At 39.6% G+C, this 26,338-nt stretch overlaps 1 protein-coding gene across 3 annotated transcripts in view; it reads left to right on the top strand.

The window, feature by feature from the left end:
* cntn3a.1 (contactin 3a, tandem duplicate 1) overlaps positions 1-26,338 on the top strand; it is a 228,057-nt gene that overhangs the window by 120,656 nt on the left and 81,063 nt on the right. For all 3 annotated transcript variants that reach the window (XR_009816915.1, XR_009816916.1, XM_061976479.1), the window contains exons 6-8: positions 10,529-10,732; positions 12,278-12,380; positions 15,299-15,483. Coding sequence is in view for 1 of the 3 variants with exons in the window: in XM_061976479.1 (XP_061832463.1) it covers positions 10,529-10,732; positions 12,278-12,380; positions 15,299-15,483 (492 nt within the window). In the remaining 2 variants the exon portion in view is untranslated. The remainder of the gene's footprint in view (positions 1-10,528; positions 10,733-12,277; positions 12,381-15,298; positions 15,484-26,338) is intronic.

Below are 26,338 nucleotides of genomic sequence, written 5' to 3'. Positions count from 1 at the left end.
CGTGTTTTTTTCTCCTGGGACCCAGCGCAGCAATTGAAAGGACGTTTTTTTTTTAACCAATATTTTCCCCGTCTGTCACAAAAGATTATGCCTGTTGATGGAAAGGGTCAGGGTCTGACATGATTAAGGGCATATGTTTTCTCATATAATGTCTGGAAAGCAAAGCCTGCTAATATCTGCAATCAGAATTACCGCATTTTTCGGAGTATAAGTCGCACCGGAGTATAAGTCGCACCGGCTGAAAATGCATAATAAAGAAGGAAAAAAACATATAAGTCGCATTTTTGGGGGAAATGTATTTGATAAAACCCAACACCAAGAATAGACATTTGAAAGGCAATTTAAAATAAATAAAGAATAGTGAACAACAGGCTGAATAAGTGTACGTTATATGACGCATAAATAACCAACGGAGAACGTGCCTGGTATGTTAACGTAACATATGTGGGGCGGTATATCTTGGTTGGTAGAGCGGCCGTGCCAGCAACTTGAGGGTTGCAGGTTCGATCCCCGCTTCCGCCATCCTAGTCACTGCCGTTGTGTCCTTGGGCAAGACACTTTACCCACCTGCTCCCAGTGCCACCCACACTGGTTTAAATGTAACTTAGATATTGGGTTTCACTATGTAAAGCGCTTTGAGTCACTTGAGAAAAAGCGCTATATAAATGTAATTCCCTTCACTTCATATTATGGTAAGAGTCATTCAAATAACTATAACATATAGAACATGCTATACGTTTACCAAACAATCTGTCACTCCTAATCGCTAAATCCCATGAAATCTTATACGTCTAGTCTCTTACGTGAATGAGCTAAATAATATTATTTGATATTTTACGGTAATGTGTTAATCATTTCACACATAAGTCGCTCCTGAGTATAAGTCGCACCCCCGGCCAAACTATGAAAAAAATTGCGACTTATAGTCCGAAAAATACGGAATGTATCTGACCCCACCTCACCCTTCTACACGCACAATTGTATTCAAAGAATTTACTTTAGTGTCATTCACAGACAGTATTTCATGTACACATAGCTGCGGTGGGTTTATCGGTGGCAAAATTAATATTAGCAACAAGAAAAGTTGTGCCAGGGCTTGACAGTTATAGTCTGATTTTTTAAAACACAAAATACTTTTGACTGCACACTCAAAGTTCCATAAAAGTGAAAAACAAGTTCTTGTAAATGCCGAAAGGACATAATTCATGATCAACAAAACAGGGCCTTAAAAATGGATCTTGCCTCATCCCCCCCCTTTAAAGGATTTAAGTATCCCATACATGATTCAGGGAGCCATTATTTTACTTTAACGATGCCTCAAAGCTCTTCCGACAGTTACATAAAAGACTGGATGCAGTCAGAATGTGGATCCATCTGTGAGCTGCAAATTGTGTATTTTAAAGGTGACCCCAGTTGTATAAAATGCTGAATTAATATTAAAATGCATTCTCCTGTATTTAGGTTACATGTTTTTTCTGTTATCCGTTGCTTTGAAAGGGTTTGAATAGGTGTGGTCAGACAGAACCTAATGCCTATGACCTCCTTTTGCTAATGGAAGTACCGGGAGACTTTTATACATATACAGTATTCAAAGCTGCAATCACTTGTTCTCTTTTTGGCTCAAAAGAGAGGTTGTTAGCTGCTGACTAACAACACATATAGCTTGCAGGGATTTTTCCCAAGTGCATGACCTAAGCCGTTTCATAAAGTGAACTTGTGTGTTATGAATACAGATATATAGCCGTGGTTAAAGGGGAACATTATCACCAGACCTATGTAAGCGTCAATATATACCTTGATGTTGCAGAAAAAAGACCATATATTTTTGTAACCGATTTCCGAACTCTAAATGGGTGAATTTTGGCGAATTAAATTGCGACGTCACATCGGGAAGCAATCCGCCATTTTCTCAAACACCGAGTCAAATCAGCTCTGTTATTTTCCGTTTTTTCGACTGTTTTCCGTACCTTGGAGACATCATGCCTTGTCGGTGTGTTGTCGGAGGGTGTAACAACACGAACAGGGATGGATTCAAGTTGCACTAGTGGCCCAAAGATGCGAAAGTGGCAAGAAATTGGACGTTTGTTCTGCACACTTTACCGACGAAAGCTATGCTACGACAGAGATGGCAAGAATGTGTGGATATCCTGCGACACTCAAAGCAGATGCATTTCCAACGATAAAGTCAAAGAAATCTGCCGCCAGACCCCCATTGAATCTGCCGGAGTGTGTGAGCAATTCAGGGACAAAGGACCTCGGTAGCACGGCAAGCAATGGGGGCAGTTTGTTCCCGCAGACGAGTGAGCTAAACCCCCTGGATGTCTTGGCTCACACCGTCAAGAGAAGAATATCGACCCTAGCTTCCCTGGCCTGCTGACATGAGGGTATGTCTACAGAATATATTAATTGATGAAAATTGGGCTGTCTGCACTCTCAAAGTGCATGTTGTTGCCAAATGTATTTCATATGCTGTAAACCTAGTTCATAGTTGTTAGTTTCCTTTAATGCCAAACAAACACATACCAATCGTTGGTTAGAAGGCGATCACTAAATTCGTCCTCGCTTTCTCCCGTGTCGCTGGCTGTCGTGTCGTTTTCGTCAGTTTCGCTTGCATACGGTTCAAACTGATATGGCTCAATAGCTTCAGTTTCTTCTTCAATTTCGTTTTCGCTACCTGCCTCCACACGACAACCATCCGTTTCAATACATTCATAATCTGTTGAATCGCTTAAGCCGCTGAAATCCGAGTCTGAATCCGAGCTAATGTCGCTATAGCTTGCTGTTCTTTCCGCCATGTTTGTTTGTGTTGGCATCACTGTGTGACGTCACAGGAAAATGGACGGGTGTTTATAACGATGGTTAAAATCAGGCACTTTGAAGCTTTTTTTAGGGATATTGCATGATGGGTAAAATTTTGAAAACAACTTCAAAAAAATATAATAAGCCACTGGGAATTGATTTTTAATGGTTTTAACCATTCTGAAATTGTGATAATGTTCCCCTTTAATGGCTATTCCTGTCAAGGGAACAAACTTACCAGCACCCACTTTGGCTGTACATGTGCTTTCCTGTGATACAATACACACTTGTGTGAAGCCATTCTTGATTTGCGATGTCCTTGGCCTGTCATGTTTTATTTTTCTTCCTTCCTCTCATGCCATTACAAGGGGAATTGATGCTGCCTGTTCATTATGCACGAGCTAAATAGAACCGCAATGAAAATCTGCCAGTCACTGTCATTCATTTTTACGTTATTCCATTACAGTCCTTCCGCGGGATGCTCTCACGTCAGATCATCAAATAGAATCCTGAGTATCTCCAACATCCCGTTTCCTGTCTCTCACCATAAATCTTTAACTAACAATTAGTGATTTCTTATTTGCTGTTGTTCAGTGTGTTGTGCCCTGCACTTCTGGATGGTGTTGTTTCAAAAGTGACATTAATTATGCATAATCTGGTTAAGATGAGTGCTGGGGGATGTATGATTTAGGCGCTGGGAAGATATTACATCTGTTCCCACTGTGGATCTGACGGATCAAGCAAGGTTGCATTAGATATGTTTCACAGAGGCAAAGGTGCAGGTCTAAAGAAAAGGTAATATATGCAGGTTCCACTTTCCTTTTTATTGCATATAACCTGGTGCCAGCTTCAATTTTTTTTTCAAATTACAACGCCATTCAATTAGTTTATTTTGAAATAAGAGAAAACAATAGATATACCGTATTTTCCGGACTATAGAGTGTACCAGTATTTAAGCTGTTCCCACAAAATTTTAGAAAAAAAAACATTTTCCTCCACACATTAGCCACACCGGACTATAAGCCGCAGGGACAGACGTTGTGAACTGTGTTATTTACAAAATACGTTTTTGTAAATGTTTATTTATATAGCTTAATTGGGGCGGTATAGCTCGGTTGGTAGAGTGACCGTGCCAGCAACTTGAGGGTTCCAGGTTCGATTCCAGCTTCCGCCATCCTAGTCACTGCCGTTGTGTCCTTGGGCAAGACACTTTACCCACCTGCTCCCAGTACCACCCACACTGGTTTAAATGTAACTTAGATATTGGGTTTCACTATGTAAAGCGCTTTGAGTCACTAGAGAAAAGCGCTATATAAATATAATTCACTTCACTTCACTTCAATTGTTTCAAGGGTGTACCCCGCCTTCCGCCCAAATGCGGCTGAGATAGGCTCCAGCAACCCCCGCGACCCCGAAAGGGACAAGCGATAGAAAATGGTTGGATGGATGGATGGGTTTCAAAACGATGCCTGTCACACGGCAGTAAAATGGCTGATCAAACAAAAGAGAAGTCATTGTCATGGACCCACTAGCTGCGGAAGTTAGCTTCCAATCAGCTAAACAGACTCAATAACTCCAAAGTTACGTTTTGGTGAAGTTACTGAGGAATTTGTGAAACTTAAACAATACAAAAAAAATGCCATTTAAGTTAATAATGCTAACAGACACTGGTAAACGTGTTAGCATATTAGCTAACGCTAATGAATACATTACAATAGCACATAGAAATATGAATTCAAACTCTTACAGACATCACACATGGGCATACTTGCCAACCTTGAGACCTCCGATTTCGGGAGGTGAAGGGGGTGTGGGGGCGTGGTCGGAGGTGGGGCGGGGGCGTGTTTGGGGGCGTGGTTAAGAGGGGAGGAGTATATTTACAGCTAGAATTCACCAAGTCAAGTATTTCATATATATATATATATATATAAGAAATGCTTGACTTTCAATGAATTCTAGCTATATATATATATATATTTTTTTTTTTATTTTTTTATTTTTTTATTTATTTATTTATTTATTTTATTTTTTTACTATATATATATATATATATATATATATATATATATATATATATATATATATATTTAGAGAAATACTTGAATTTCAGTGTTCATTTTTTTACACATATACACACACATAACACTCATCTACTCATTGTTGAGTTAAGGGTTGAATTGTCCATCCTTGTTCTATTCTCTGTCACTATTTTTCTAATCATGCTGAACACCCTCTCTGATGATGCATTCTGCTTCGTCTCCTTGTTGTGTGCGCAGTTGTGCACTGCACTCTCTAAAAGCCGTAGATGTCATTGTCACATATGCATGTACAGTAGATGGCAGTATTGTCCTGTTTAAGAGTGTCACAACACTGCTGTTTACGGCAGACAAACTGCTTTACGGTAGACGAAAACGTGACTCCTGTTGTTGTGTGTTGTTACCGCGCTGGGAGGACGTTAATGAAACTCCCTAACAATAAACCCAAATAAGAAACCAAGAACTCGCCCTCGATCATTCTACAGTTATAACGTGATTAGGCAGGCACGCTGTTTATATTGTGGGAAAGCGGACGTGAAAACAGCCTGTCGACACGTCACTCAGGTCCGCCTGAATTTCGGGAGATTTTCGGGAGAAAATTTGTCCCGGGAGGTTTTCGGGAGAGGCGCTGAATTTCGGGAGTCTCCCGGAAAATCCGGGAGGGCTGGCAAGTATGCACATGGGACAGTTTAAAAAGTATGAATTGTTTTAGATATATTGCAAAACTTACAAACATTGCCTGGAGTGATGAATGAAGAATCCATACCAGTAAAAACGCTATTGATGGCTAGAAGACGTGACGGCACTTACGGTGAAAGCACTAAACAGAAGGAAATATTGTAGACGTTTACCCCGCAGCACCTGCAGTGAGCGGACTTGTCCAAAAGATGACGCCATAGCACAAACTATAACACACCTTTTCAGTTTTTTTGCTTATGTTTTATGAAAACTATTTGGATTTTGGCCGCCAACGAAGAAATGCCATACATTATCCACACGGTTTTATAAGCCGCAGGGTTCAAAGCGTAGGAAAACATTGGCGGCTTATAGTCCTGAATTGACACTAATAATTTGAATGTCACGGCCAGGGTTTTGTTAATCGACTGTCCATCTTGACATGTTCCCACTGCACACCCTCTCTAGATACACTGTACAAACTATAGATGTACTGTACATATATGATGCCATTTATATGCATGTACTTTAAGGGCATGGGACAATCTGATCGGCTCATAAGGCAGGGGCAGGGAAAGGCAATAAGACAAGAAAAAAATGACAAGCGTTAACTGGCACAAGAAAGCATGAGTGCTGGCAGACACAAGATGGCATGGGTGATGAGACCAGGGAAATATGATAATTAGACAAGGAGCACAACTCAGAAACAGAAACGGTCTCAAATCAGGAGTACAAAATCAGATAAAAGAGTGCACAAATGCAATGTATCCATCAGAATAACACAATTAACTGTAGCTATTAATTCACATAGCAGTGTTAATTCTGAGGACGAACACGCTGGTGACTAAACCTAAAACTCAACGCTTGATGGATTTTTTCTCTGTTGTAGCAACTGTCGTATATTCTGAAAAACAGCCAGCTCTCTGCATGTGTCTTGTCATACTGTCGTAAACGTTGCATACTGATTCTTGGGGCATACGGCAGCATAACCATCCAATCAGGGTCTTTTGTGATTGTCAAACCCTGCTTTTCAAAACCTCGAATTGTTTTGACCAAAGAAAAATAACTCCTCACCTGCAGGCCCAAATGAGCTTGCATATACCTTAACATATCATGTGCATTTAAAGGCCAACTGAAATGCGATTTTCTTATTTGAACGGGGATAGCAGGTCCATTCTATGTGTCATACTTGATCATTTCGCGATATTGCCATATTTTTGCTGAAAAGATTTAGTAGAGAACATCAATGATAAAGTTCGCAACTTTTGGTCGCTGATAAAAAAGCCTTGCCTGTACCGGAAGTAGCAGATGAGTAGTGTGATGTCACAGGTTGTGGAGCTCCTCACATCTGCACATTGTTTACAATCATGGCCACTAGCAGCGAGAAGATTCGGACCGAGAAAGCGACAATTTCCCGATTGATTTGAGCGAGGATGAAAGATTTGTGGATGAGGAAAGTGAGAGTGAAAGACTAGAGGGCAGTGGGAGCGATTCAGATAGGGAAGATGCTGTGAGAGGCGGGTGGGACCTCATATTCAGCTGGGAATGACTAAAACAGTAAATAAACACAAGACATATATATACTCTATTAGCCACAACACAACCAGGCTTTTATTTAATATGCCACAAATTAATCCCGCATAACAAACACCTCCCCCCTCCCGTCCATATAACCCGCCAATACAACTCAAAAACCTGCACAACACACTCAATCCCACAGCCCAAAGTACCGTTCACCTCCCCAAAGTTCATACAGCATATATATTTCCCCAAAGTCCCCAAAGTTACGTACGTGACATGCACATAGCGGCACGCATGTACGGGCAAGCAATCAAATGTTTGGAAGCCGCAGCTGCATGCGTACTCACGGTACTGCATCTGCGCATCCAACTCAAAGTCCTCCTGGTAAGAGTCTCTGTTGTCCCAGTTCTCCACAGGCCAATGGTAAAGCTTGACTGTCATCTTTCGGGAATGTAAACAATGAAACACCGGCTGTGTTTGTGTTGCCGCAGCCGCCCACAATACACCGCTTCCCATCTACATCTTTCTTCTTTGCTGTTTCCATTTTTCATTGAACAAATTGCAAAAGATTCACCAACACAGATGTCCAGAATACTGTGGAATTTTGCGATGAAAACAGACGACTTAATAGCTGGTCACCATGCTGTCCCAAATTGTCCTCCACAATCCGTGACGTCACGCGCAGGCGTCATCATACCGAGACGTTTTCAGCAGGATATTTTGCGCGGAATTTAAAATTGCACTTTAGTAAGCTAACCCGGCCGTATTGGCATGTGTTGCAATGTTAAGATTTCATCATTGATATATAAACTATCAGACTGCGTGGTCGGTAGTAGTGGGTTTCAGTAGGGCTTTAACTGTTTTGCAATCACAATATTGTGGTACAGATCAACCATTGCGTAAGGCTTGACAATTGCAGTCCTGCAGTTTTGAAGGGGTCATATTATGATTTTTTTGTTCTACATTTAAAACACTTCCTTGTGGTCTACATAATATGTAATGGTGGTTCTTTGGTCAAAATGTTGCATAGATTATGCTTTCCAGACCGTTTTCAAGCTGCTTTCTGACAGTCTTTTCAGGATGGGCCATTTTGTGGGCGGGTCTTATTTACGTGCCTTTTGTTCGACTGTGTCTTCTCACCGCCAGCCATGTTGTAGTTTTCAGCGCTTCAATGTGGAATCCACTCACAGATATAAGTTCAAACTATACCTAATTTGTATTAAAGTGGCAACAGTACACTGTACGAACACAGATACACATTATGTACATATACAAGTACATATACATACATACACTCATGCACATAATCACGTTTCATCAAACATATAATAACAATGTTGCCCTAGGGTAAAATGGGTATAACACGTGGCACACTGACTTAACCTATTGTTACTATAACAAGCTACAAGGTTAATGTAGGTTGCTTCTCTTTCTTCCCCTCCATTTTTCTGCATTATTTCGCATCTCAAGTTATCATTACATATATGTATTGTTGCATTTGAACAACTGTATTGTTGATAATAGAGGTAAATTATTGGTATTGTTCATTATCAATAGCGCTATTTCTATTGGTATTTGTATTGATCCATTTGTAGTGTAATAATGCTCAATGTCATTTCTGTATTATTTTTTATTTTCGCTAACTGCTTATTTGCTATCACTTTTACCATCATATTTGTACATGTCGTATTTGCTGATGTTGCTCTATTGCTGTTGTTGTTTTTGTCTCTCTGTCTAATCCCCCTCTTGTCCCCACCATTTCCCCCTCTGTCTTCTTTTTTTTCTCTTTCTATCCCCTCTTGCTCCGGCCCGGCTGCACCAAATGATGATAATATAAATACATTTAATAAAGTCAAATACAAATAAGGCAACAAGAGAAGTATCCTATACTTCTCTTTTGTAGAGTAAATCTGAACAGCCGATGTGGGCATCTACATCAACTATATGATTTGCCTGAGAAGCTGGACAGGACCAAAAAAAAAGAAGAAAAAAAAAAAAGTGGCAACAGTAGAGAATGCATGTGCATGTATGAGCCAGTCTGCTCCACAAGATGAAGATTGCAAAAATCTAGGAGCTTATTGACCTCAGCGTCCGACTACAATAGCGGACTCGCGCAAAGCACTTTGGATAAATTCTGACCATATAAGGAGATTTCGGCTGACTTCACAACTGGGAAAGCATCACAAATGGGGTCAAATTCCAAACGACTTGTTTGGAGAAAGTATGAAGAAGGCAAGATTGTTTTACAAATATCTCCGCCACGGCGCCATGGTTTGATTTCAGATTTTCAGGACTTACTGTTTGCAAATACACAAAACAGGTACTAGGTAAGAAAAGTTGGTTTTGCATAGTAGGTCCCCTTTAATCAGATGTAAACTAACCTGTGTTACTCAAGAATGAAAAGCAGGAAACACTGTTGCGTTTGATACAAAGTCGAGGGACAGGTGACAAAGTATGTTGTGCAGGCTTCACTCAATCTGAAGTATTTTAAGCCGTTCTTACATTGAAAGTCGAAAGGTTTGCAGCAGCAATTAAAATCCCCAAAATTTCTTAAAAGGAAAAAAAAATACTTGATTGTGTCTGCATTGAGCAGCGCCACACTGCAATTATTCCTTTTACGGGAGAGTCGATTTATTGCTTTTAGACTAAGATTGCCTTTGGGGCAGGGATGCAATATGGTCCAGAGCAATTTATCTGGATTTCAATGTGTCAAAACCGCCATCTTTGTTTTTTTATAATCTTCCATGTCCATGGTGCAAAGCCTGCCGGAATGCAGTCCACTTGGTTTGTATTGTAGGACTTATTTCCTTAGAAACTGGATGGGATAGGATGATGAATAGTTGGGTGAGATGGCACCACTAAATTGCCTGATCTGTACCGTATTTTTCGGACTATAAGTCGCAGTTTTTTTCATAGTTTGGCCGGGCTCCAGTGCGATTTATATATGTTTTTGTCCTTCTTTATTATGCATTTTCGGCAGGTGCGACTTATACTCCGGTGCGACTTATACTCCGAAAAATACGGTAATTCATAAACTTTTTGGGACACCCTGTAATTTGTAATATAGGGTATCATATTCAAAAGTAAATCTAGTATTTATTTTAGGTGTACGACAACCCCAAACAGTGATTGTTATGACTGTTCTTTGTAAGTAATAAAGTCGAACCATTACAATAAGCAATATGAATACGAATGCATATTTTGATGCAGTTGTTGTCAGTTATCACTGTCTTATAGTGAATCCAACACATTGAAACCAGTATTCAAGCGTGTGAGAATAATTGCTCCATGGTTATTCATTTCAGTTTTTAATCAGAGAAGGTTGGCACAAGCTGTTCGATCCACTAATTGCTTAATCTCCAAAGGCATGCCTTCAAACTGAAATAGGTGCAGTTTAATCAAACTCTGCCGGTTAACCAGGTCTTAAGCATGCATGCCTTTACAGAGAGAGCACATATTTGAATTGTGCACCTCATGTCTGCTGTGTGTGTTTACAGAGCTTACCTTCACGTGGATCTTCAACGAGTACCCGTCGTTTGTCATCCAGGACACACGGCGATTTGTGTCCCAGAAGACGGGCAACCTCTACATTGCCAAAGTTGAACCATCTGATGTGGGCAACTACACTTGTGTAGTCACCAACACCGTCACCAAAAGCAGTGTTCAAGGGCCACCCACACCCCTAGTGCTTCGATTAGATGGTAAGAACAACGCCGCATTAATAAAAACTCACTCTTGGAGCATTGTATTGACATTTGGTGCAAGTTTAGATTTTGTCAGAGCAAGGTTTGAAGTAAAGGACAGTTTCAAATAACGTTTTTGGCTATCTCGGTTGGAAAATGCAACCCTGAAGCATTTGTCATCCGAACAGCTCTGTTTCAACTTTTTTATTTTCATATTAAACAAGAAAGGTTTGTAAAAAGGCTTTTGCAGTTCTCTATAGCAGTAGTTCTCAACCTTTTTTCAGTGATGTACCCCCTGTGAACATTTTTTAAATTCAAGTACCCCCTAATCAGAGCAAAGCATTTTTGGTTGAAAAAAAAGAGATAAAATACAGCACTATGTCATCAGTTTCTGATTTATTAAATTGTATAACAGTGCAAAATATTGCTCATTTGTTGTGGTCTTTCTTGAAACTATTTGGAAAAAAAGATATAAAAATAACTAAAAACAAGTGATTCAATTATAAATAAAGATTTATACACATACCATATTTTTCGGACTATAAGTCGCAGTTTTGTTCATAGTTTGGCCGGGGGTGCGACTTATACTCAGGAGCGACTTATGTGTGAAATTATTAACACATTACCGTAAAATATCAAATATTATTTAGCTCATTCACGTAAGAGACTAGACGTATAAGATTTCATGGGATTTAGCGATTAGGAGTGACAGATTGTTTGGTAAACGTATAGCGTGTTCTATATGTTATAGTTATTTGAATGACTCTTACCATAATATGTTACGTTAACATACCAGGCACGTTCTCAGTTGGTTATTTATGTGTCATATAACGTATACTTATTCAACCTGTTGTTCTTTATTTATTTTAAATTGCATTTCAAATGTCTATTCTTGGTGTTGGGTTTTATCAAATACATTTCCCCAAAAACTGCGACTTATACTCCAGTGCGGCTTATATATGTTTTTTTCCTTCTTTATTGTGCATTTTCGGCAGGTGCGACTTATACTCCGGTGCGACTTATACTCCGAAAAATACGGTAGAAGTAATCATCAACTTAAAGTGTCCTCTTTGGGGGTTGTAATAGAGATCCATCTGGATTCATGAACTTAATTCTAAACATTTCTTCACAAAAAAAGAAATCTTTAACATCAATATTTATGGAACATATCCACAAAAAATCTAGCTGTCAACACTGAATATTGCATTGTTGCATTTCTTTTCACAGTTCTTTTTGACAAACATTTCAAAAAAATCTCACGTACCCCTTGGCATACCTTCAATTACCCCCCAGGGGTACACGTACCCCTATTTGAGAACCACTGCTCTATAGAACACCCCTTTAGGCATTGATTGTTGTCTCCAGAAAGTAATTACAATAATTTCAGTCAAATCCCCAATAGAGGTCAAATTAGCATTAGAGACTGTACTTTATTGTTATCACTATTGGATTGGTGCACTTTGTTTTGTTTGTTTTTTTATGACATTTTCAGGACCTAAGCTGGATAAAAGTTATCTTCAGACTCGTGTGACATCGGCTCTCAATTTCTCTTTTCAACCCCAGGTGTGATGGGTGAATATGAGCCAAAGATTGAGGTGCAGTTCCCGGAAGTTGTTCCCGTGGCTAAGAGCTCAACTGTCAAGCTGGAATGTTTTGCACTTGGAAAGTACGTCCCACTGTGCCTTGTTACTTCACAGTTATGACTCACAGTTACTGCACGACACATACTGTACGCTATCTGGTACTGTGTGGGGAACCATGTAGAGTGATTGGGGGAACAAATGATTGCACATGCTAATGACTCCTTGGTGTGCTGCAGTTACAGTACAAGCTAAAAAAAACATGTTCTGAATGTTTTTGAGGGTTTTTTTTGTGTGGCCTTGTGCATTTAATTTAAAATCAGTCATTTATAACAGGATTTTCTGTTGCATTTCTCTTTTGGGTAATTTCAGGTAATTTAAAAAATCAATGGACCCTTTTTTTATATATCATGCACCATGTTTGGAGAACTCACATTTTTTCACGGTGTATCACAGCGCATGGTGAGGTGCATCTCGGTTTAGTCCAGGGGTCGGCAACCTTTACCACTCAAAGAGCCATTTTGACCAGTTTCACAAATTAAAGAAAACAATGGGAGCCACAAAAATCTTTTGAAATTTAAAATGAAATAACACTGCATACAAAGTTTTTTTTTTGCTTTGTGCTATGTATAAACCAAGGGTCTCAGACACGCGGCCCACACCTTAATATGAATATTGAATCTTAATATGAAAATTGAATGTTAGTGCGGCCGCGAGTTTTATATGAATGGCGCTTGACAGCGTCATACTTGTCAACCCTCCCGATTTTTCCGGCAGACTACGAATTTCAGGGCAACTATTCTCTCGAACGTGCCGTGATGGTACAGCATTTAGCACCCACTACAACCAGCGTGCCGGCCAAGCCACACGTTGTATGGGGCTCCTGCTTGCTCACGTCATTGGCAGCAAGGCATACTTGGTCAACAACCACACAGGTTACACTGACGGTGGCGGTATAAAAAACGTTAACACTCTTACTAATAATGCGCCACACTGTGAACCCACACCAAACAAGAATGACAAACACATTTCGGGAGAACATCTGCTCCGTAACACAACATAAATACAACAGAACAAATACCCAGAATCCCATGCAGCCCTAACTCTTCCGGGCTACATTATACACCGCTACCAAACCCCGCCCACCTCAACCGACGCACGGAGGGTGGTGGGGGGGGGGGAGGTTAATGTGTGGGGGAGCAGGGTTGGGGTGGGGGCGGGGTTTGGTGGTAGCAGGGGTGTCTAATGTAGCCCTTGAAGAGTCAGGGCTGCATGGGATTCTGGGTATTTGTTCTGTTGTGTTTATGTTGTGTTAAGGTGCAGATGTTCTCCCGAAATGTGTTTGTCATTCTTGTTTGGTTTTGGTTCAAAGTGTGGCGCATTATTAGTAAGAGTCTTAAAGTTGTTTTATATCGCCACCGTCAGTGTAACCTGTGTGGCTGTTGACCAAGTATGCCTTGCTGTCACTTGCGTGTGCAAGTAGAAGATGCATACAACAAAAGGCTGGGCTCGTATGCTGTTTGTACAGATTGTAGAGGGCGCTAAATGATGTACCATCATGGCACGCCCTTATTATTATTATTAGGGTGAAAATCGGAGAATATTAATCCCGGGAGTTTTCTGCGAGAGGCACCGAAATCCGGAAATCTCCCGGGAAAATCAGGAGGGTCGGGGGAGGGTCGGCAAGTATGCAGCTGAGCCGCATCAGAGTGATCAAAGACCCCTGGTTTAGTCTAATTAAGATATAGGGCCTAATCTACTAAAGGTCTGCGTGTATTAAAACACGTGCAAACTTGACAGCACATGCAAAGTTGATCTACTAAACTCGTGCGCAGATAATTGTGTCTCTTAAATGAGCAAAAGAGAGAGTGCAATCCATTCACCGTGTCTGTGTTCATGTATATGAAGAATATTTGCTAATTATCAAAATGCCCACAATACTGGGATAAAAAGATGCAACTATAATCATCTAGCTCTCGAAATGTGATTTTTTTTCAAGACTGAAACTGTCCTGCAGCCGCTTTTTTACGTTTATTTTTAGCACGTTTGAAATGTGCGTGCAAACTGGCACTGTTATGCACAAATGGTTGTGAGAAAGGAGCCGATTGTACTACAAAGACAGACAATGCACAGAAAATCCTTCGTCCTATGTGTGTGTGTGTCAACATTGTTGGACTGTCATTAATAAAAACTAATAGACGTATCGTCTTCTCAGCAATATGATGTCATAATTTTATAGCTGTTGGAAGACTTAAAGCACTGATTAAAATACATTCAAATGATTCTTTTGGTGTCTGCAGGTGGGTTTTTCTTTTTGTATTAATTATTATTAACCATACATCTATTTTATGAAACAACCTCTTACAACATGCATTTTAATGCATTCTTGCATGCTTTTCTGAACAATTTCAGTTCAGTGTGTAAAAATGTGTTATTTTGTCAAGATTGCGCTTCCACAGTATATCGTCCAGAAAAGGAGGTGTGTGCTGCATATTCCACAACATAGTAAAACAGCACGTGTTTGACCATTGGGCCATATGATGTCATGAATCTAGAGAGAAATGAGTGTTTCCTCGGGCACCGCCAGTAGTACATATAAGATTTGAGATTGTTTATTGTCATATGCACAGTTACACAGACAGTTTGCCGTACAATGAAAATCTTACTTTGCTAGTCCACCCTTCAACAAGTCACACGGTACTTAGCTAAAAATAAAAAATAAAAATAAAAATGTATATACAAGGCACAGTAAGTAACATAACATTATTGCACATTCTGATTGACATAAAAACCTCTTTCTTAAATAGGGTGGTCTGCACCATGTTTGCATTTGTTATCAATTGCACAAACAGTCCTAGTAATTCACCCGCAACACGCCCACTAAAAGTACTTGCTATTCTATAGTTTGCACACACTGTTTTGTGGAATTACTAGATCAGGCCCATTGTGTTTAACCTCGAAGAGAGTCTTCATACAATCATGTTGCCTCTTTTCCACTTCTTAGCCCGGTGCCAACCATCAGTTGGAGAAGAGTTGATGGAGCCTCTTCTGGAAGAAAGGTGGATATCAATAAAGCCAACGGAGTGTTAGAAATCCCTTACTTTCAGCAGGAGGATGCTGGGATGTATGAATGTTTGGCTGAGAACAGCAGAGGAAAAAACTCTGTCAAAGGAAAGCTGTCGTTCTATGGTGAGTAGGAGGATAAATCTTTACACCTATTTTCTTCCTCTCACTTGTCGTTCTAAAATATGTACAGTTGAAGTCGTTGTTTAAAATACTCTACCCAATGATTTACAGGGGTAGTTATAAAAGTCAAGGATTCACTCCAATTGAGCATGGTTGAAAATGGTTCAACAAATAGGGGTAGTTTAGATGAGTGGAGCAAAAAGTCAAATTTGTTGTCAAGAAACGTGTAGCTTTTATTAGATCCTATAAATAACCGCATCATATGTTGGTGTTTGGCAGTAAATTAACCTATTCCCAATAGCTCATTTCTGACAAGCTCTTTATTGTACCGGCAGCTAACATTGGGGGCAGCGCACGCAGATTTATATCACCTTTCAGGGAGGGGTGATTTGCCCCTCGCCAACACTGCACTTATGGCCCGTATTCTGAGTAAGCTTTTACCGGCCTTTGATGAAATATTTTATGGTTTCTCTCCCCATTATCTTGCAGTTTATGCATTGACGATGTCTGCCTACAAAACGTGTGGATGTGCTTGAATTTAATAATCATATCTTGATTTCTCTTGAGAGGGAGGATGCTTTTGATATGATAATATGAAATCTTGGTGGCGCATGACAGTTTTGAGAATATCTTCGGGTTTTTTTCAGTTATTAAAGACAACAAGTATGCATTGTTTTACCAGAGATTCGGCCTACCGTATTTTTCTGACTATAAGTCGCAGTTTTTATACTCGGGAGCGACATATGTGTGAAATTATTAACACATTACCGTAAAATATCAAATAATATTATTTAGCTCATTCACGTAAGAGACTAGACGTATAAGATTTCATGGGATTTAGCGATTAGGAGTGACAGATTGTTTGGTAAACGTATAGCATGTTCTATATGTTATAGTTATTTGAATGACTCTTACCATAATATGTTACGTTAACATACCAGGCACGTTCTCAGTTGGTTATTTATGTGTCATATAACGTACACTTATTCAGCCTGTTGTTCACTATTATTTATTTATTTTAAATTGCCTATCAAATGTCTATTCTTGGTGTTGGGTTTTATCAAATACATTTCCCCCAAAAATGCGACTTATACTCCAGTGCGACTTATATATGTTTTTTTCCTTCTTTATTATGCATTTTCGGCCGGTGCAACTTATACTCCGGAGCGATTTATACTCCGGAGCAACTTTTACTCCGAAAAATACGGTAATTTCATTTGAGGTTCTAACTTGTTTTTACATTCTGTACATTATGGCTGTCAAATTCAACACGGTCACACATGTGATTTATTACAAAAATATATGGCATTTTTCATGTATAAATGCGTATTACACAATTTATTTAGACCGTACATGCTCCATTGCCTTCACCGCGGATGGTAACCAGAAAGGCGGTGCGGGTTGCTGTATGGTCAGCGTCAGTGCAAAGATAAGTGAAGAGTCTTCACTTGCAAATTCCGCTTTAACACACGGAACTTTAAATACAACTGTTCTCAGGTTTTGAGCAAATTAATGATATGCATTGAAAGGCCTACTGAAATGCGATTTTCTTATTTAAACGGGGATAGCAGGTCCATTATGTGTGTCACACCTGATCATTTCGCGATATTGCCATATTTTTGCTGAAAGGATTTAATAGAGAACATCGACGATAAAGTTCGCAACTTTTGGTCGCTGATAAAAAAGCCTTGCCTGTACCGAAAGTAGCAGATGATATGCACGTGACGTCACAGGTTGTGGAGCTCCTTACATCTGCACATTGTTTACAATCATGGCCACCAGCAGCGAGAGCGATTCGGACTAAGAAAGCGACGATTTCCCCATTAATTTGAGCGGGGATGAAAGATTTGTGGATGAGGAAAGTGAGAGTGAAGGACTAGAGGGCAGTGGGAGCGATTCAGATAGGGAAGATGCTGTGAGAGGCGGGTGGGACCTGATATTCAGCTGGGAATGACTAAAACAGTAAATAAACACAAAAACAACGCAACCAGGCTTATATTTAATATGCCACAAATTAATCCCGCATAACAAACACCTCCCCCCTCCCGTCCATATAACCCGCCAATACAACTTAAACACCTGCACAACACACTCAATCCCACAGCCCAAAGTACCGTTCACCTCCCCAAAGTTCATACAGCACATATATTTCCCCAAAGTCCCCAAAGTTACGTACGTGACATGCACATAGCGGCACGCACGTACGGGCAAGCGATCAAATGTTTGGAAGCCGCAGCTGCATGCGTACTCACGGTACCGCGTCTGCGCATCCAACTCAAAGTCCTCCTGGTAAGAGTCTCTGTTGTCCCAGTTCTCCACAGGCCAATGGTAAAGCTTGACTGTCATCTTTCGGGAATGTAAACAATGAAACACCGGCTGTGTTTGTGTTGCTGCAGCCGCCCGCAATACACCGCTTTCCACCTACAGCTTTCTTCTTTGCTGTCGACATTGTTAATTGAACAAATTGCAAAAGATTCACCAACACAAATGTCCAGAATACTGTGGAATTTTGCGATGAAAACAGACGACTTAATAGCTGGCCACCATGCTGTCCCAAAATGTTCTCTACAATCCGTGACGTTACGTGCTGGCGTTATCATACCGAGATGTATTTTTTAAGGTTTATTTTAATTTATGCAAGCAAGTAATTTACTGTGATTAATTGAGAATAAATTCAAAAGTGTGATTAATCTGATTTAAGAAAAAAAGGTCTCATATGACAACAACCCAGGTTGATTGGCAACACTAAATTGGCCCGAGTGTGTGAATGTGAGTGTGAATGTTGTCTGCCTATATGTGTTGGCCCTGCGATGAGGTGGCGACTTGTCCAGGGTGTACCCCGCCTTCCGCCCGTGTGCAGCTGAGATAGGCTCCAGCACCACCCGCGACCCCGACAGGGACAAGCGGTATAAAATGGATGGATGGATGACAAGAACCCAAACAAATGTTGCTCTTGTCTTAATACCCAGTTACTGTAATTGTCTGTCACCTGCCGTTTAATACAAACATTTACTCAGGAGCTCGTGGAACATTCATCGACTCTGTAAAAGAACAACACATGAATAGAGGGAAAGGATCTTGCAACATCAAGCTAATGCAGGATCAGAAAGAATTGGATGCTGCCTCTTTTTCAATGTCCAACTTAATTGCCCTCCTGTAGTTGTAGGGGTTTTTGAAATTAGATCGTGGTTCAGCTTTTCAATGAACAATGGGCATAGAGTAAATGATATCCTAGATCAGGAGTCACCAACCTTTTTGAAACCAAGAGCTACTTCTTGGGTACTGATTAATGCGAAGGGCTACCAGTTTGATACACACTTAAATAAATTGCCAGAAATAGCCAATTTGCTCAATTTACCTTTAACTTTATGTTATTATTAATAATTAATGATATTTATCTTTGTGGAAACACTAATCATCTTAATGATTTTTCACAATAAATATATATAGAAACAGATAAATATCAATATGCAACACTTTATTTGTATATGTTCTCTAAGTGCACATTAAAAAAATAATTTATGGAACATCTTTAGTAATGTTTCCTGATTAAGATTAATTTTAGAATTTTGATGACATGATGAAATAGGTTAAAATCCAATCTGCATTTTGTTAGAATATATAACAAATTGGACCAAGCTATATTTCTAACAAAGACAAATCATTATTTCTTCTAGATTTTCCAGAACAAAAATTTTAAAAGAAATTCAAAAGACTTTGAAATAAGATTTAAATTTGATTATACAGATTTTCTAGATTTGCCAGAATATTTTTTTAGAATTTTAATCATAATAAGTTTGAAGAAATATTTCACAAATATTCCTCGTCGAAAAAACAGAAGCTTGAATGAAGAATTAAATTAAAATGTATTTATTATTCTTTACAATGAAAACAATTAATTTACTTGAACATTGATTTAAATTGTCAGGAAAGAAGAGGAAGGAATTTAAAAGTAAAAAAGGTATATGTGTTTAAAAATCCTAAAATCATTTTTAAAGTTGTATTTTTCTCTAAAATTGTCTTCCTGAAAGTTATAAGAAGCAAAGTAAAAAAATAAATGAATTTATTTAAAGAAGTGAAAACCAAGTCTTTAAAATATTTTCTTGGATTTTCAAATTCTATTTGAGTTTTGTCTCTCTTAGAATTAAAAATGTCGAGCAAAGCGAGACCAGCTTGCTAGTAAATAAATACAAATTAAAAAATAGAGGCAGCTCACTGGTAAGTGCTGCTATTTGAGCTATTTTTAGAACAGGCCAGCGGGCGACTCATCTGGTCCTTACGGGCGACCTGGTGCCCGCGGGCAGCGCGTTGGTGACCCCTGTCCTAGATAATACAAGTTAATGTAGGATATGTTACCATTCTGTATTTTATTATGCTATCCCTGTGATGAGGTGGCGACTTGTCCAGGGTGTACCCCGCCTTCCGCCCGATTGTAGCTGAGACAGGCTCCAGCGCCCCCCGCGACCCCAAAGGGAATAAGCGGTAGAAAATGGATGGATGGATATCTCTGTCAGATTCATATGTATTAAAACACGTTTTTTGTTCCCTTTTTTGCCCATTTAAATTATATGAACTATTTTTATGTTTGGGATGTAATTTCGTCTTAAAACAGTTTGTGGCTGTAAATAAATCATTTACATAACATTATTTACCACACACATCTCCATTCAGGCCAAACAATTCCTTTGGATCAGCTGATAAAAACACCCTTGTAGATATCATCTGCATATACCTAAATCTTGACATTGACATTTGTGCATTATTTATTGACAAATTAGATAAAGATGTTGTGCAACCTTGCTCACAAACAAAGAAACCGCAATAACAATACAGCCGTGTAAAGACGGGTACTTTTTCTGTCTGCTGATTGAAATGTTTGCGTAAATATTCACAATTTAAATATTTGACTCAGTTTAAGCCATGATTGATCCAATTGTTCACGACAGGTAGTGAAACGTACTAAAAAGGCCTCTGCATTCTATAAAATCACAATATGGCAAAGCCTTTGCTTTAATTCTCCAAATGAGAAACTTAATAAATAATTTAATAGGAAAATAAGTGCATTAATTATTGAGCAGGCTATGCAAAGCAGCATGTCAAGGAAATGAACCTTCAGATTCGTCTCTCCCCTTGACCCTGGCAGGACATCCTATATTAACGTGTCTTCTGCACAGGGGCCATACATCTTCCTCTTCTGTCACCAGAGATAAGGTTCACATTATTTATGTGACACTGGCTTAAATATAGAGGCAATCTTGGACATTCAGATGTCGCAAATTGCAAATAAAAAGGACTACGCTCAAAGATAGCCTCAATTAAACGAATACATATTCCAATGGGATTTTAGCACTCATTATTTATTATTCATTTTTAATGCAAATACCATTCTAATTTTAGTTCTATTTTAGTTTTAGTTCATTCTAGTTTTCACCAAAATGATTCACGGGCGCGGCCACCGCTGCTGCTCACTGTTCCCCTCACCTCCAAGGGGGTGAACAAGGGGATGGCTCAAATGCAGAGGATAATTTCACCACACCTAGTGTGAGTGTGACAATCATTGGTACTTTAATTTAATTTAATTTTTACAGTGTAACCTCACTGTGATGAGGTGGCGACTTGTCCAGGGTGTACCCTGCCTTCCGCCCGAATGCAGCTGAAATAGGCTCAGGCACCCCCCGCGACCCCAAAAAGAGACAAGCGGGTAGAAAATGGATGGATGGATGGATGGAGTGTAACCTCAATTTACGAACGTAATTGGTTCTTGAACAGTCTTTGTAAATGGACAAGTTTGTATATTGAAGCGAACTTCTAGAAACAATGTAAACATGAATATTGAGTTCCAGCCTAGACGGAAGTCCATATTTTAGTAAAAGTCGGTACACTTTGAAGACAATACAAGGCGCTATATATGTTGTGAGTTCAAACCCCAGCCGAGTCATAACAAAGACTATAAAAATTGGACCCATTACCTCCCTGCTTGGCACTCAGCATCAAGGGTTGGAATTGGGGGTTAAATCACCAAAAATGATTCCCGGGCGCGGCCACCGCTGCTGCCCACTGCTCCCCTCACCTCCCAGGGGGTGATCAAGGGGATGGCTCAAATGCAGAGGATAATTTCACCACACCTAGTGTGAGTGTGACAATCATTGGTACTTTAATTTAATTTAATTTTTACAGTGTAACCTCACTGTGATGAGGTGGCGACTTGTCCAGGGTGTACCCTGCCTTCCGCCCGAATGCAGCTGAAATAGGCTCAGGCACCCCCCGCGACCCCAAAAAGAGACAAGCGGGTAGAAAATGGATGGATGGATGGATGGAGTGTAACCTCAATTTACGAACGTAATTGGTTCTTGAACAGTCTTTGTAAATGGACAAGTTTGTATATTGAAGCGAACTTCTAGAAACAATGTAAACATGAATATTGAGTTCCAGCCTAGACGGAAGTCCATATTTTAGTAAAAGTCGGTACACTTTGAAGACAATACAAGGCGCTATATATGTTGTGAGTTCAAACCCCAGCCGAGTCATAACAAAGACTATAAAAATTGGACCCATTACCTCCCTGCTTGGCACTCAGCATCAAGGGTTGGAATTGGGGGTTAAATCACCAAAAATGATTCCCGGGCGCGGCCACCGCTGCTGCCCACTGCTCCCCTCACCTCCCAGGGGGTGATCAAGGGTGATGGGTCAAATGCAGAGAATAATTTCGCCCCACCTAGTGTGTGTGTGACAATCATTGGTACTTTAACTTTAACTTTATATGTTACAGGTAGTGTCTGGCACCATATAAACATCATAAATGCTCTATCTGTGAACAGGATAAATGATTGAGACACAGGATAGCTAACGTCCATCCATCAGCCTCGCTAATCAAAAAGAGGACAATTATGAAACATGCACATTCAACTTTATTCTGCTCCACTTAATCAATACATTCATTAATAATTCCTAACCTTCTATAGCATATACAGTATACTAAGTTTCACATCACATTGACATATTCAGCATGTTTACTAAGGTGAGGCTATGTGTGATGTAATAAATCAAATATTGAATAAACAATCACAGCAATCATTGGCTCATGTTACTTTGCATTAAAGTATAGCTTCTAATACCATTCACATATGGGTATTTAGAACAGCAGTTTAATTCCTTATTTTACGCTTAATTTTGTACTCATTGACACAATAAATGAGCTGACATGTTTGAACTTGTTTTCAACCCTTGTATTACTCTAAAAAATAGCATACATTTTTACACATTATAGTTCGAAAAGATTCAAGCGCCATTCTGTCTCACAATGGCGCCACCAGTGCTCAAAGACGGCATAGCGCTTTTTCATTTTTTTTCATTCATTTTTTATTTATCAATAGACAAATAAACTTTAGCAATTAAACACATGTTTACACACCTATGCTTGAGAAGGAACAGGATGTAGAAAATCTTAGATTTCCTGCCCCCTTCAACATAATAAGTAGTCTTACTTAATGGATAGCCCAGATTCACAAGCATACAAACCAAACAATTACATCCAAATATAATAAAAATTAACAAAAAGTACAAAACTTCATGAAGTACAAACCGAACAAAAAAAGTGCAAACCCTGTTTCCATATGAGTTAGGAAATTGGGTTAAATTTAAATATAAACAAAATACAATGATTTGCAAATCATTTTCAACCCATATTCAGTTGAATATGCTACAAAGACAACATATTTGATGTTCAAACTGATAAACATTTTTTTTTTTGCTAATAATCATTAACTTTAGAATTTGATGCCAGCAACACGTGACAAAGAAGTTGGGAAAGGTGGCAATAAATACTAATTAAGTTGAGGAATGCTCATCAAACACTTATTTGGAACATCCCACAGGTGAACAGGCAAATTGGGAACAGGTGGGTGCCATGATTGGGTATAAAAGTAGATTCCATGAAATGCTCAGTCGTTCACAAACAAGGATGGGGCGAGGGTCACCACTTTGTCAACAAATGCGTGAGCAAATTGTTGAACAGTTTAAGAAAAACCTTTCTCAACCAGCTATTGCAAGGAATTTCGGGATTTCACCATCTACGGTCTGTAATATCATCAAAGGGTTCAGAGAATCTGGAGAAATCACTGCACGTAAGCAGCTGACGCAGCTAAGCCCGTGACCTTCGATCCCTCAGGCTGTACTGCATCAACAAGCGACATCAGTGTGTAAAGGATATCACCACATGGGCTCAGGAACACTTCAGAAACCCGCTGTCAGTAACTACAGTTGGTCGCTACATCTGTAAGTGCAAGTAAAAACTCTCCTATGCAAGGCGAAAACCGTTTATCAACAACACCCAGAAACGCCGTCAGCTTCGCTGGGCCTGAGCTCATCTAAGATGGACTGATACAAAGTGTAAAAGTCTTCTGTGGTCTGACGAGTCCACATTTCAAATTGTTTTTGGAAACTGTGGACGTCGTGTCCTCCGAACCAAAGAGGAAAATAATGATCCGGATTGTAATAGGCGCAAAGTTGAAAAGCCAGCATCTGTGATGGTATGGGGGTGTATTAGTGCCCAAGACATGGGTAACTTACACATCTGTGAAGGCACCATTAATGCTGAAAGGTACATACAGGTTTTGGAGCAACATATGTTGCCATTCAAGCAACGTTACCATGGACGCCCCTGCTTATTTCAGCAAGACAATGCCAAGCCACGTGTTACATCAACGTGGCTTCATAGTAAAAGAGTGCGGGTACTAGACTGGCCTGCCTGTAGTCCAGACCTGTCTCCCATTGAAAATGTGTGGCGCATTATATGAAGCCTAAAATACCACAACGGAGACCCCCGGACTGTTGAACAACTTTAGCTGTACATCAAGCAAGAATGGGAAAGAATTCCACCTGAGAAGCTTAAAAAATGTGTCTCCTCAGTTTCCAAACGTTTACTGAGTGTTGTTAAAAGAAAAGGCCATGTAACACAGTGGTGAACATGCCCTTTCCCAACTACTTTGGCATGTGTTTCAGCCATGAAATTCAAAGTTAATTATTATTTGCAAAAAAAAAAAAAAAAGTTTATAAGTTTGAACATCAAATATCTTCTCTTTGTAGTGCATTCAACTGAATATGGGTTGAAAAGGATTTGCAAATCATTGTATTCCATTTATATTTACATCTAGCACAATTTCCCAACTTATATGGAAACGGGGTTTGTAATATACACCTCACGGGACGATACAAAACAAATACAAAACCAGACAAAAAAATAAGTAAATTGATTAATATAAAGCAACATGTAGACACTTACGGCTTTCCATATGATCTTATTGTTCTGTCTTTATATATTTTTCAATTGGAATATATTTTTACAATCTTTTATCTCATTGTAAAGAGTATTCCATAGTTTAAGCCCCACCACTGATATACACATTTGTTTTAAAGTTGTCCTTGAATACTGATGTGTTAAATGCTTCTATGCTCTTCATTCTCAGAAGTGATGACAAAATGTTTTTGTAAATGCATAGCGCTTTTGTATACATCACCCACTTACAAAAATATACAGTGGAACCTTGATTAACGATCCCCTTTATCTGCAACCTTTTCGATTTACGAACTTTTAGATCAAGTTAAAAGTGTACGAACCATGTCTATGTGGACGAACACTTCATTCGTGTAGGAATATGGTTGTTGAAGTTAAGGACTTTTCTGATTTTGTGTGTGTGTGTGTGTGTGTGTGTGTGTGTGTGTGTGTGTGTGTGTGTGTGTGTGTGTGTGTGTGTGTGTGTGTGTTGACAAAGCAGAGCATACTGAAGCTTCTTGTTCTTGTTTTGACTTTTTTATTACACAGAAAGTTGATCCATCACCCCCTTATGTTTTTTGATAAACAGTACTGTACGGCACTTAAAGGGGAACATTATCACAATTTCAGAAGGGTTAAAACCATTTCAGTTCCCAGAGGCTTATTTTATTTTTCGAAGTTTTTTTCAAAATTTTACCCATCACGCAATATCCCTAAAAAAAGCTTAAAAGTGCCTGATTTTAACCATCGTTATATACACCCGTCCATTTTCCTGTGACGTAACATAGTGAAGTCAAAACAAACAAACATGGCGCATAGAACAGCAAGCTATAGCGACATTGGCTCGGATTCAGACTCGGATTTCAGCGGCTTAAGCGATTCAACAGATTACGCATGTATTGAAACGGATGGTTGTAGTGTGGAGGCAGGTAGCGAAAACGAAATTGAAGAAGAAACTGAAGCTATTGAGCCATATCGGTTTGAACCGTATGCAAGCGAAACCGACGAAAACGACACGACAGCCAGCATCACGGGAGAAAGCGAGGACGAATTCGACGATCGCCTTCTAACCAACGGTTGGTATGTTTGTTTGGCATTAAAGGAAACTAACAACTATGAACTAGGTTTACAGCATATGAAATACATTTGGCAACAACATGCACTTTGAGAGTGCAGACAGCCCAATTTTCATCAATTAATATTTTCTGTAGACATACCCTCATCCGCGCTCTTTTCCTGAAAGCTGATCTGTCCAGTTTTGGAGTTGATGTCAGCAGGCCAGGGAAACTAGGGTCGATAGGGGGTTTAGCTCGCTCGTCTGCGGGAACAAACTGCCGCCATTGCTTGCCGTGCTAGCGAGGTCCTTTGTCCCTGAATTGCTCACACACTCCGGCAGATTCAATGGGGGTCTGGCGGCAGATTTCTTTGACTTTATCGTTGGAAATGGATCTGCTTTGAGTGTCGCAGGATATCCACACATTCTTGCCATCTCTGTCGTAGCATAGCTTTCGTCGGTAAAGTGTGCGGAACAAACGTCCAATTTCTTGCCACTTTCGCATCTTTGGGCCACTGGTGAAACTTGAATCC

The sequence above is a fragment of the Nerophis lumbriciformis genome, linkage group LG01, assembly GCF_033978685.3.
Source record: "Nerophis lumbriciformis linkage group LG01, RoL_Nlum_v2.1, whole genome shotgun sequence".
NCBI classification, from domain to species: domain Eukaryota; kingdom Metazoa; phylum Chordata; class Actinopteri; order Syngnathiformes; family Syngnathidae; genus Nerophis; species Nerophis lumbriciformis.
Note: the sequence above shows the minus strand (reverse complement) of the source record. Positions and strands in the feature narration are given on the sequence as shown.